Source organism: Condylostylus longicornis, unplaced genomic scaffold (genome assembly GCF_029603195.1).
Source record: "Condylostylus longicornis isolate FDR11 unplaced genomic scaffold, ASM2960319v2 ptg000008l, whole genome shotgun sequence".
Lineage (NCBI taxonomy): Eukaryota > Metazoa > Arthropoda > Insecta > Diptera > Dolichopodidae > Condylostylus > Condylostylus longicornis.
Window position 1 is genome coordinate 418,557 of NW_026577977.1, and position 14,262 is coordinate 432,818.

The 14,262-nt window shown below is 23.6% G+C and overlaps 1 protein-coding gene across 1 annotated transcript in view; it reads left to right on the top strand.

Annotated features, from left to right (window-relative positions):
- Positions 1-12,186, top strand: part of LOC129618505 (acetylcholine receptor subunit alpha-like 2) — a 37,010-nt gene extending 24,824 nt beyond the window's left edge. The window contains exons 6-8 of the mRNA XM_055533300.1: positions 243-819; positions 2,118-2,316; positions 10,691-12,186. Of these exons, the coding sequence (XP_055389275.1) occupies positions 243-819; positions 2,118-2,316; positions 10,691-10,888 (974 nt within the window). The 3' untranslated portion in view covers positions 10,889-12,186. The remainder of the gene's footprint in view (positions 1-242; positions 820-2,117; positions 2,317-10,690) is intronic.
- Positions 12,187-14,262: the final 2,076 nt, after the last annotated feature.

Sequence of the window (14,262 nt, forward strand, 5' to 3'; positions counted from 1 at the left end):
CATGAAATCGTATAAAAATAATTATCTTTAATTATCTTAAAATGGTATGCAAAAAAATTAAATTAAAAAAAAAACGCAAAAATAAAAAAAAAAAAAATTATTTACTTTATCCTTTTTGTTTTTGTATTTTTATTCCTTTTTCACTTTCTCATTTATTTTTTTCCCTCTCATTTTATTAATATCTTATTGTTCTTTTTCTCTTTTTTTCTTGTTCTTGTTTTCTCTTCATTATATATTTTTAGATATATTTTTCAACATCACATTACGTCGTAAAACACTTTTTTATACCGTTAATTTAATTATACCATGTGTTGGTATATCATATCTATCAGTTTTAGTATTTTATTTACCAGCTGATTCCGGTGAAAAAATTGCTTTATGTATTAGTATCCTGTTGTCACAGACAATGTTCTTTTTATTGATATCGGAAATTATACCATCTACGTCATTAGCATTACCTTTATTAGGTAAATACCTTTTATTTACAATGTTACTGGTTGGTTTAAGTGTTCTAATAACAATTATAATATTAAATATACATTATCGTAAACCGAGTACCCATAAAATGGCACCATGGGTAAGAAAATTTTTCATAAAACGTTTACCAAAATTATTATTGATGCGTGTACCAAAAGATTTATTAAGAGATTTAGCAGCAAGTAAAATAAATTATGGTAAAAAAATTAATAGTTCAAAATTTGGTCAAGCATTAGTTGCTGAAATGCAATTAAATAGTGGTGCATCAAGTCCAGATTCAATACGTAGAATGCAAGGACGTGGTGGCTGTAATGGTATGCATTCAACAACTGCAACAAATAGGTAATTAATATTTATTTAAATTAATTTATTGTTTTTATATTTAAGAATAATTTTAATGAAAATTAAAATTTGGAAAGAAAGATTGGTCACATAAATTTTACCGCTATAGATAATATTTTCCAAAATACTCGTAGTTCATATTTTTTATATTTTTTCAATTTGCATTTTATTTTACATTATAATAACTTTAAACATTTAAGTCAACGTTTCAAAAGTAAATTTGATTTTCTTAATTGCTTCCAATTTGAAAAATTAAATTAAAATTAAAAAAAATTCATCTGATTTACAAAAATTCATGACAATAAAGCAAATCAAATTTATTTATTTTAAATTATGATTAAAATTTTCAATTTACTAAAAAACAAAAAAAAAACAGAAAAATTTTAAACAAAACAACTCACTTTAAGAAAATTTAACCACCAATATCAACAGTATGCAAACTATTTCTTAACCCAGCTCACTTCAACAATACTTCAAGTACGGTTTTTTCCCTAAAAATAAAAAAAAATAAAATTTTATAACACAGCAGATAAAGTTACTTTGTAACTTTTACATCTATACATACTTTAAAAATTGTCTTTAAAATTAATTACAATATTCCAAAAAAAAAAAAAAAGAAAAACGAAAAAAAAAGATAATAAGAAAAAGGTAACCAAGGGATATAAAACCCATTTCAAAAGGCTAAGGCTGGATATTATTATCCAGTCCAATTGAGGGCGCAGAACGAAAACAACAAAATTTTAATAAAACACCAAAAAAAAAAAACAAAATTCATGTACTTAAATATAAGAAAATGATTTTTTTTTTGAGCCAACGTAACAAGCAAAAATAAAAATTAAAAAAAAAAACGGATCCTTCATAATAATTTCCTTTTCCTTCAATTAATCTGTAATACTTAATACCAAGGTAATAAAACTTTTTAGCTGAATGTTTACTTTTTTCGTGTTTTATTATAAAAAAATAATAAAAAAATAAAAAATCTTTAGAAAAAATAAAAAAAAAATTTTTTTTTTTTGGTAAATTTAGAAAATTCCACAAAATAAATTATCACAATCTTGAGTAGAAGAAGAGTTATGTAAACATTTTAAGTATTAAAAAAAATAAAATAAAAATAATAATAATAAAATAAATCTTTCTATCTCTTTCTCGTTTCCATTTAATTTACTTTTTTTTTCCTCCCTTATATCTTTTTAATTTCTAATAATTTTTTTTTTTTATCCTTGTTTGTTTGTGCATTTCCCATTTATATTTTTTTCTTCTTAATTTTTTTTTGCTTTTTGTTTTTCCTATATAAATAGATTTAGTGGACTGGTTGGTGCATTAGGTAGCGGATTAGGTGCAATGAGTGGTTATAATGGACTACCATCTGTTTTATCTGGATTAGATGAATCCTTGAGTGATGTTGGACGTAAAAAATATCCTTTTGAATTGGAAAAAGCAATACATAATGTTATGTTCATACAACATCATATGCAACGTCAGGATGAATTTAATGCGGTACTTATCCATATTCATTTTATTATAAATTTATATATAAATGATAAAATATATATGCACATATGTATGTACATATGTATGCATAAATGTAAGATATATTTAAGAAATAAATTAAAAAATTTGTGTGTAATCACAATGTTTATACATTCGTTATACAAAAAATGAGGATATGTGCATATGTGTGGGTTTAGTCTTGTATATTTACAATTTGCTATTATGCCAAACATTTTATTTATTTTCGTTTTTTTTTTTTTGTTATAGAGATATATTATGGTATTTTAAATTGCTTTTTTGTGCAAGACGAGAGTCTTGATATAATACAAGTGCTCAAGAAGAGAAATTTTAACAATATTATATGTGTAGGGTTTTGATTCTTTTACAATGAATGAATTGCTTTTAAAAAATTTTAAATAATTTTTTGTATTTTATTCCCACATTTTGCTTCATTTAACTTAAGAAAAATTCTTCTAGATGTAAAATAACCATTCCTTTAATTCTTCATCAATAATTTATTCTCTATATTTAAAATGACATTTTTTGTTCCGCTTCGCCATATGTGATAATTAAGGGCCATTCTACTTATTACTAGTGGATGATTTTTAAAGTAATCTCTTATAATTTCACTCATAACTTCTATGAATTCAATTATCTAAGTACAATTTTTTAAACTATATTGTAATTTCAAACATATTTTTACATCAATTGGAATGAAAGTATATCAAAATTTATGAAAAACTATTTCAAAATCAATTATTCTCTTCATATAGTTTATTTTTTTAAACGAAGAGAAATAATTTTGTTTGCTGTAGTGTAGTATGTACATATATTTGAAGTTCTATGAATTTGCTTTTTGTTATTTTAAATTTAACATTTATTGCTAAAGTAATCGTTCATTTAGTAGCAGAATACTACTCAAAAACCATATTAAATATTTTATCATAAACCACAACCAAATTCATCGCATTCATTTGTGAAAAATAATCATATTTTCATACAGACTCATGTAGGTGAAAACGACGCATCGATGAATATTATACTCGTATGCATAAGATTATATACAGCCCCGGATTTATCATACATGCAAAGTATGCATTTGCAATGGGCGATAAAAAATAGGGGCGCCATTGAAAACTTAAAAAACCCCTAAATTTAAAAAAAAAAATTTTCACCCAAAAAAAAGGATTCCAAGTTTTTTTTTATACATCAATTTGTAGCGAAATTAACTTAATAAAATCTACCTACATGCAAACATAATATTTTGTTCCTACACATATTTTCTATTTGCACCATATAACAAAAAATGTTCATAGAATTAAAATTACTCATACATTTCTTTACTCTACACTACTCTTTCATTCTTATTTTTTATGTACTGTATATGCCTATAAACACAGAATATTATTTCACACAGCTGTATACATTCAAACGTTCATATATATAAGTGAAATCGTCTCATATAATATACATACATATATAGAAGCAATGTACGCAACAAATAAAAATATTCAAAAATACACATGTACACATAATTTATATTGTCTAATATGAATAAGATCAACACTCATGCGTACACATATAATTATCTCATAAAGCAAAATTTTTATTTTGCTGAGATTGCTCCCTATCAACACTCGCTCGTACACATATAATTATATCACAAAGCAATGTTTTTATTATGCTTAGTGGCTACACTCGTTCGTACACATTATATTTAAATTGTTTCATACATGCAAAATTTTATTTTTGCTTAGTTGGCGCCCACTCACCAAACAAACAAACACATTATTATAATGTATTACTTTTCTGTATACTATTGCATTAGTAAACAACAAGAACAAAACAAAAAAAACACAAATTAAGAATGAGAATAGAAAGAAATTAGAATAAAGTTGGGTCAAACCAATGGTTTGTATTGTAGCACTTTTCCCTTCAACAAGTGAAAATTCTGCTTTTAAATACAGTCTATGTATACCTATCAAACTATTAAAATTATTTTCATTCATTTACAAAACTATTTCTAGAATTGCATATATTTAGGATGATGCATTCATGCAGTGTTTGAAATAAAGCAAAAATTAATATAAAAAGGGGTTAACATAATGCTCGATTTTAAGGGTTAATTGTGTGAGTTAAGAGAAATAATTATATTTTTTAATTTCATGGAATTTACCGTTAGCTTTTTGCGTTTATAAAAATTTGGAAAAGCTTGCGGTTTCGGAAATATAAGGTGTCAAAAATTCAAATTTTACAAATTTCAAGAGGTGATAACTTGAGAGGGGGTGGAGATGGAAAAAAATTTTCTTCTAACGAAATGAACTATTTGTTAATGTCTAAAAGCTCCTAAAATTTCAAGCTTCTACAGGCTGGGGTCTAGAAGAAAAATGACATCAAAAATTTGGAAAAAAAGGACTTTAGATAACGGTAAATTTGAACGGCCATTTTGTTTTTCTAAAGTTTAAATATAGTATATCGCGCTAGGGGAAGCAAGCCACTGCCTTTCTGCGTTTGCAAAATTTCAAAAATGCTTATGGTTTCATTGCAACAAATATTTAAAAAAGGCCATTTTTAGGGTTTTGGGGGGGTATAACTTCTAGAGGGGGGGAGATAGGTAAAAATTTTGTTCTACGGAAATAAGTTTCTAGTAAAGATCTATGTACGTATTAAATTTCAGCTTTCTATCTTCAAGGGTGTAGAAGTTTTGTAAACAGACACACGGACAGACGGACGGACGGACGGACGGACGGACGGACGGACGGACGGACGGACGGACGGACGGACGGACGGACAGAGTGAAACTAATAAGCACTTTTTTCAAAAAATTTTTTGGAAAAGTGCTAAAAAGAGAATGAGAGCAATATTCTTAAATGATGGAAAGCATAGCTTGATATTGAGATTGTGTATACCAATATTTTGTTTTTGTTTAACAACAAAAAATTTTGAATGAATTTTAAAATTACATGATCGTTATGAATTTCTACTACTATGTTCTGCTTTCGTTTTTGAAAAAACTGTTATCAATCACAGAATTAAATTTTAATTGATAAAATCTACTACTTATATTGAATTGAAAAAATGTTGTTTAATAATCAAGTGAATGTTAAGAATTTTTATGCTGAATTGATGTAGTGTAAGTCATCCAAAAAATAAGACTAAATGAAATACGCAATAAATTCATAAATTTTACGAATAAAAATAAAAATAATTATAAGAATAAAAATAAAATTACGAATAAAAATAAAAATAATTTTTTACTTTTTTTCATATTCAAATAAGCTTTGAAAAAGTTCATTTGATATAATTTTCATAGAACCTTTTACAATAAGTTTCACTTACGTCAAAAAGTAAATTTTTTGGTTGTTAAAATCAAAAAATCAAGTTTAAGTGATTGATATAAATCTGATCATAACTTCATAAAAAAACGTACAGTTAAATAAATTACCTTGTTTTTGAATTTATAAAACAAAAAATTGAAAGTTTAGTTCCAGACTTTAATTCTATAATTCAGCACAATAAGGTTACAAGAAACTGCTTTATGATGCACAATGTGCAATGCCTATTAAATTTTGTTCACAGTAATAAAATAGGTGAAAAGGTTGAAGGGGGAGGGGGGGGGCGCACTTTTTAGGAACCGCTTAGGGCGACGAATACATCAGAACCGCGCCTGATTATATACATATATAATTGTAACATTTTATTCACTGTGACTAAATTTTAGCCATAGAATTTTTTTAATTTTATTATATTTTGTTATATAAAAAAATTACTAATTTCGATATAGCAGAAAACTATCATGATTCTAATCTTATAAATTGTGATATAATTTTTATACTTTCTTTATTGCAATACCAGAGGATGGTAAAATTCACTTAATATACAGTTTATAATTGTTTTAAATCATAATTTTTACAATGTAATTGAAAACTTAGTATATTAGATATTGTTGATTATTTCATTTTCACAATTCTAATATGAAAAGTTTTTAAAGTTTAGAACACTTTATATCTCCCCTATGTATATATATATATATGTATGATCTGTATAACAGTAACTATATAATAATTGTAAATTGACACAAATGATTTGAAAATTTTTTAAATAAATTACCTTTTAATATTAATAAATTATTAATATATTATTAATTAAGTGAACAAATGATAAGCACAAGCATAGTTAAAAATAAAACATAAAAAGAAATTCATAAAAATAAATAAGAAATTTTTAAGGAGATTCTCGCAAATGGTACAAGAATTTTGTCTAAAATATCTAAATAAATTTTGGAAAATTCGAAAAATATTTTCTTTATTTAAAATTAGAATATATTAGAAAAAATAAACAATAATAAAATTAAATGTATTATGCTCATTTAAAATAACACTTAGAATTAATTCAAAAAATAAAGTAGAAAAAAAAAATTAAATATAAAATCAGTTTGGCGGGAAGAGTACTCGTATATAAAGAATTATTATAGTTGAATAATGGATGGAATAACAGTGGTATTCTTTAAATTCATACTATAAAAATATCTCATCATATATACATATACATACACATTATTGATTGTATATATATGCATAATATTTATGGTATATACTTATATTATGCATATTATATAAAATGTATGAAGATCACTTACGTGTATAAATAAAAGTTAAAGAGAAAAGTAGCAGATGGGCAGCAAAAATAAATCGTGCATGTTTCAAGAGAACTGTATATCCTTATTATCCTTTTTTTTTTTTACTTTTTTTCAATTTTTATTTTATTTTGTGTTTTGTGTTTTTTTTTTGGTTTTATACCGTTTTCAATGTTAGTTTTTCTCTTCTCAATTTATGTTTGTTTTATCATTTCTATTTTATCTTCTGTTTGTTGTTTTCTGTTTTTGTTTTAATTTTCATTTTCATTATTTTTATAATGAAAAAACGGGACGTTTATGTTACAGAGAGTGAAATACGTGACTAGAAAATAATTTCTCTTCTCATCTTTCGTATATATATTGTTTTTTTGCTTCATTTTTATTTTTTATTACACATATACTTACATTTGATGCTTTTATATGAGCCTGTATATATGCAATTTTTTTCTGTAACAATATTATATGGTTAACATGAAATTTGTTCTCATTTTCAACATTTTTTTTTTTCTGTTTCTTTTATTTTTACTTAACTCGAAATTGAAAAAGATAAAAAACTAAACAATGGAGCGAAGAAAAGAAACGAAAAACAAAAAAAAATATAGCAAAAGAAAAACACGAAAATAAAAACAACTAAGTGAATAGAAAAAAAAAAATATTTTTTTGTTTTTTCATAAATTTAAAAAGCATAGATGATTTTCAAATAAACTTAAACTTGATTTTAAGAGCTAAGCATTTGTTCTAATAAAGGGGAATAATATTATATTATATTTAATGTAATGTATGTATACCTATGTACATACACATATATACAATGTATATTACAATGGTAATGTATATTGTATATATCTATATAAATGTCCTTGCGGACAAATATAATAAAATAATAAAAAAAAAAAATGACAATAAGTAATATAAAAATGTTATACATTTTTCTATAATACAATTGCTAGTAATGTACTTGTAATAAACATAACATTGTATTATATAATATTATAATTTAAAATAGATTCGGAAACAAAACAAAAAAAAAGAATAGAATAAGAACAAATCAAGCTTAAATATATGTAACAGGGCATAAAAGCAATTTAATATTTATGCAATAAAAAAACGTAAAAAAAAAATAATTTAACGATAGTGAACATGAATGTTGTTGTGTAAATTACGTAGATAGATTAAGGGTAAAAATGTATAGATATACATATACATAGTATAAGGTAAAACAGGTGAAAATTTATTGTACAAAACAGTATTTAAACACATTTTTGGAGGATCTTAAATTCCAATTTTATAAATAGACTCGCAAAATAATAATAATAATATCCTTGCTCCAAAATATCAGGCATTTACATAATTGGTATGATTTCCAAATAAGCAATCATTCCAATTACAATTGGAATAACATAATCAAAAATTTAAGAAAGATTGCGATTTCCATTACAATTGCATTATGTAATTTACATTTACTGGCTTATATCAAACTTAAATTGAATGAAATTGTAATTTACCTTGGATTTCAGATTTAAAATTGTAATTTACTTCAGATTCTGCTTTTAAATATATTAATAAATTAAATTCACAATATCACTATAGTAAACTCAATATAACACTAACAACCAATATAAATTACAATTATTATGCAATATATATATATATATATATACATACATATGTATTTCCAAAAACCACTTTTAACATTAAAAGAAAAAATCGAATATTCACTAAAACTAAAGCTTAGATTTTCTACATTCTACATGTATAACATATTAAACAATATTATATAAGAAGTCTCTATTTCTCAAACACACATACATACATTAAAAATATTATGTGTCAGATGCCATTACATTAATATACGGGCAAGTTTATTACAATCATGGGATTAAAAAAAAAAACAAAATTTCACATGAGATTAGAAAATAAAAAAATTTCAAAGTTGTTTGGTTTTTATTGTTTTTTTTTTTTATTTGTTCTATTTTAATTTTCGAAGGTTATGAATATTATTCTGTATATATAGTATTAGTAACTATTATTATTTAACTAAGATTTTTTCGTTCCAAAAAATAAAAAATACAAAATTAAAATTTATTTTACAGATATTGAAATTGAGTTCAGTTTAGATTATAGAACAACATACGAATATACATAGACATGATTTGAAAATTCATTAGGGTATTAATGAGCAAAATTATATATGAATTATATATAGATTTTCCTATTCAAGTTTATATAAATATATACTTTGTTATAATATATACATATATATTATACTTTAAAATTTAACAATGTATCTGTGTTATGGTCGAATTAATTTGAAAAGAGATAAGAAGTCAATAAACTATAGGTATATAATTTTATCAATTATAAATTATAATTTAGTTTTTTTTATATACATACATACATATAATATTATATTAGAAAATAAATGAAATAAAAATTAATGACAATACGATGATAAATACTTTATTAAAGATTAAAAAATATACACACATAGTTTAGACATACTAGCGTTATACTCGTACCGAGAATAGAAATTATAATTAAAAGGATTAAAATTGAAAATTAATTTAAATAATGATTAATTATATCATTTTGTTTTAAGTAAAATACTATTAAATTTGAATGCTGATGATATTGCATTATCTATATAGAATTTTCATTAAATTTTGTAATTATTAGAAATTTATTATTTAAGCAAGTATATACAATAAAATTAAGATTACATAGTGATTAACAAGTAATTTTGTTTTTGTTTAATATTTCTGAAGCAGTAGGAATTTTTATTTAAATTTGATTAGGCTTAATGCTAAACAAATAAAATAAAAAACTTGAATAACAAATTAACTTTTACTTTCAAAAAAATAATTTGAAAATTTTGAATAATTGTTTATTATTAAAGAAAAGTTTACTTCTACAAGAAACTTTCAATTGAATGCAAGTACAGTTTGTTGTGTTTCTTTTCCCAAAAGAGTCTTTATTGTTTTTAACTACACACTAACGTTACAAAATTCGGCATACTACCGATGACTTTTTTATTTCAATATTGACAAATTGAAATTCTAAATAATTTTATTTGGTATTGTAAATTAGGACAACGTGACGAAGATGAATGACGTTGTCAAGGCAGAAAAATTAAAAAATTGCCGATAATTTCTTTATACCCTTATAGCTCAGTGTGTAAAAACCAGTAGGTCACTGATTCGAGACCAGTTCAAGGAAAAAAATTTTTTGATTTGCCTTGACTCATTTCTTTGGCTACTTTACGCTTCAGCATTTGTATGAAGAAATTTTCATTGTATACAGTCAAAAAACATCATTTTCGGTGGGGTTTGTTTAATTACAAATAAAATTAAACAAATGTTAACAGATTCAAAAATAAGTTGACAGATGTAAAAATTAAAATTATATTTGAAATCGAGTTGAAAATATACAATCCAAGTCCTATTAAGCCCATAGTCCTCTCTTTTCTGTATGTTGTTTTTAAGTCGGTTTGTATATTCCATAGGCACTATATATGATCTCATTTACTCGAATGTCCTTTGAGTTTGAGGCCCTTAAAAATCCGTTGCAACTCCTTATTAGACAGCAATAATCGCAACTCCTAATTACATAGCATATCGAAAACTTTTTAGTTTCACATCTATTCTGTAATTTCTGATCCTGTACTAAAATAAATAATTATCTTATAATTAAAAATGTTAACTAATAATAAATTTTAATTGTTTTCATTTTATTTTCATTTTACAGGAAGATCAAGATTGGGGTTTTGTTGCCATGGTATTGGATCGTTTATTTTTATGGTTATTTACAATTGCTTCAATAGTTGGTACATTTGCAATATTATGTGAAGCACCATCATTATATGATGATACAAAACCAATCGATGTAGAATTATCAGTTATCGCACAACAAATTTATAATTTAACACTTAATAAAAAATATTAATACAAAGAAAAAACACACCCACACACGTACATAATATTATATTTATAATTAAGTGCAAAATATTAAAATAAAACACATACATATAAGTAATAATTAATTAATAAATCAATTGCTCGTTAACAATTAATTAAAATTATTAAAAATTAAATAAAATAAAATGGAAATTTCGAATGAAAAACAAATTTAAAATAAAAAATAAGTCATTTTTGTGTTCTAAAACTAAAAAATTAAAAATCTTAATTCAAGTATATCTGTACCGCATTTTGTAACACCGACACGAACCACACAATTGCAAAATTTAGTCAATAAGGATTTCAATTAAATCGATTACTATAATCGTAACTTTATTCCTGTGTTCAACACTATGAATTGAAAAACAAATAAAAATGTTATAAATATAAAATTTTTGTACTCTCACAATAAAATACGTTCTAGTTTTAATTCATTTTTTATATTTTCCATTTTTTTTTTTTAAATTTAATGTTTGTTTAATCTGTATAGCTAATTAAGAAATAAAATATTTATAAAAAATAGTTGGAAATTTCAAAAATTAATGGAAATTCTTTGAACTTTTCAACAAAACCTTATATTTTTAAAAAAACTTTGTCAAAATTCACTATAATACAGTTGAACCTGAATAAGGGGAAGAGACAAGGAACTGAACATTTCGTTGTACTAATAGAGATTTCTAACGTTATCCAGCTTTTCACATTCCAAACCTCTTCAAAACCTCTTGAGCTCTAAAAATTTTTTTAAAAAAATCCAATAGAATTTCAGAAAAACCCGGTTGACTCAAATCGATTATTTTTCAGCATCGCATGTAACCCTGATCTTATTTCTTCTGTCAATATTTCTCGATCTTCTTTTTCTTTACTAAATAAAAAAAAAATTACAAGAATAATCACCAACATTTTTCGAGAGCAATTTTCAATCAAATAAAAATAAACCAAAATAAGACAAAAATTGCACTTATTCAATTCAGAAACATTCATAAAAATATTCTTATTATGGAGGCAAAATTGTACTAAAATTGTGTGCAAAATTCACAAATTTTATTGCACTCATAGAGTATACCGAAATTCCTCATAAAGAGGGAGATTTTGTAAGAAAATTAAAGGGATCGGAAAAATAATATAATTTAAAGAAGTTTTTTTTTTATCTAGGTACCTCATATCCTAGTTGTATCCATGTTGTTACTGTAATGTATAAATCGCCCAAATGCTTACTACGTCAATTTTGAACAAATGTACTATTTGATTTTTACAACCATTTTCCAATATAAGATTATTCATTTTTCCAAATATTACTCATATTTAAATATTACTTAAATTTTCTCATTTTGTTTCAAAGAAATTTCCAAAATCGAATCTTTTATAGATTTTCGAACAAATGAGGTACGGAATACGAAAGCAAAAATTCTTCTCACTTAAAAATTACAATTTATACCAACATACGCTACTCACTCACTTTCTCCCATTGGAAGGGTAATAAAGGCCAAACACAAAATCATGCCTTTAATTTTCCGATTTACTATACAATTGAATATAGACTATTATAGACTACTATAGACTACTTTTAATATTTTTTAAAATTTTAATTAACATGGTCAAGTAAAATTAATAATCCATCTTCTTTCCTTGAATTTAAACAGCTGCAGAGCACCTACAAAGTGTGAAATATAAAGAACAGAAATTTTTTTTTTTTGTTAATAACAATTTAAAATTTTTGTTAGAAATGGAAATATTTCTTTACACATTTATTTAATAATATAGCTATTCATTCGTACATCATCAAAAAAGAAAATATTATTCTTCTATTAAAGTACAAATCTATTATACATAAAATTAAAAGAGAAAAATAAAAAGTAAATAATTTCTGGTTTTGAAATATTCATTTCGGTTATTATAAAAAAAAAACACAAAATTTAAGAAAAAAAAAACACAAAACTTTTCTGATGATATTTAATTCTTTGAAGATTGAAACTTTTCCAATTCTCATTTTCAAAAACATTTCCAAAAATATATGTATACATATATAAAATATTATGCGTATCTACATACATACATGTTATATAATATAAAAATTCTCATTCATTTTAGTATGAAATTATTTTAATCTAATATCCTTGCAAAGAAAAAGGATCATCAAAACACAAAAAAAAAAAATATCATTCATATAAAAAATAATAATAATATGCGAATTTGCTCACACATTCATATACACGTATCAGTAATAGTGACTGAGTGTTCCTTTGTTGTTATACAAAATTTCTGATAGTAAATGTATAATCACTCGCATTAAGTAATTTCCAAATAAAAAAAAAATCCAATTTTTCTATAGTTTAGAAATTAGAAAAATTGGGACCGTTTTGATTAGAAAAATTCGGGTCGGTTCTAGCATAATACAATCATTAATTTATTAATGAATCAACACAATTAAGCTTAAGATATAAGCCTTGTTTTTAAGAGGAACTACTTTTCAAGAGAATGACAATCATTTTCAAATCAAAAAATTACGATTTTCCTTGAGAAATTTTTGAATATTTTTTGAAACTTTTAAAATACGATATTAATTTCAACTTTTAAGATTCCTATCGAAATACAAGAAAAATTATTATACATTTATTTTTAACAGTGTTTATAAAACAATCACATACATAATTAGACAAAATAATGAGAAAACCTTAAAATTAACGATTAGCAAGACCCAAGATACTGCCATTATTAATGACAATTTATTCACCTTCCGTTTCTCAGCCTTCTTAAATCTTATTTTGAAAGTCCTATTTTATTCCATGATAAAAGTTCTTTTAATATAAATACAAATCTCGAAATATCAACCAAAATTTTGTCTAACAAATTAATAATCAGGTATAATAAAATTAAACACCTTGTATTTTTATCAATATCAATATAAAAATGATTTTGGTTAAAAAAATTTTCATTCAATTCAAAATGTAAAAAGATAGAAGACAATACGATGACATCTTTTGAAATTTGAATCCTATTGTTTGGTTAATTACATACACGTATATAAAAGCAGCAATTGAAGAAAGAATTTCCCAAAAAAAAAATAAATAAATAAATAAAAAACAAAAATTTATTTTATTTTATTCTTATTATATAATGTTTTAGTTTTTTTTTTGTTGGTTCATAAAAGACGAACTTTTTATAATTCAGGATCCAAAAAGAGATCTTTATCTATATAGATTTGTCTTTTATCCTTTATTTTTAAAGGAAATATTTTGAAGAAATAATAATACACATGTTTGTGTATATAACAGAATACTCGTATATCTGTACTACATTCGAAACGACATTTAAAACTTACATACTTACATACATATTAACCATCTACTACAATTTTGTTTATAT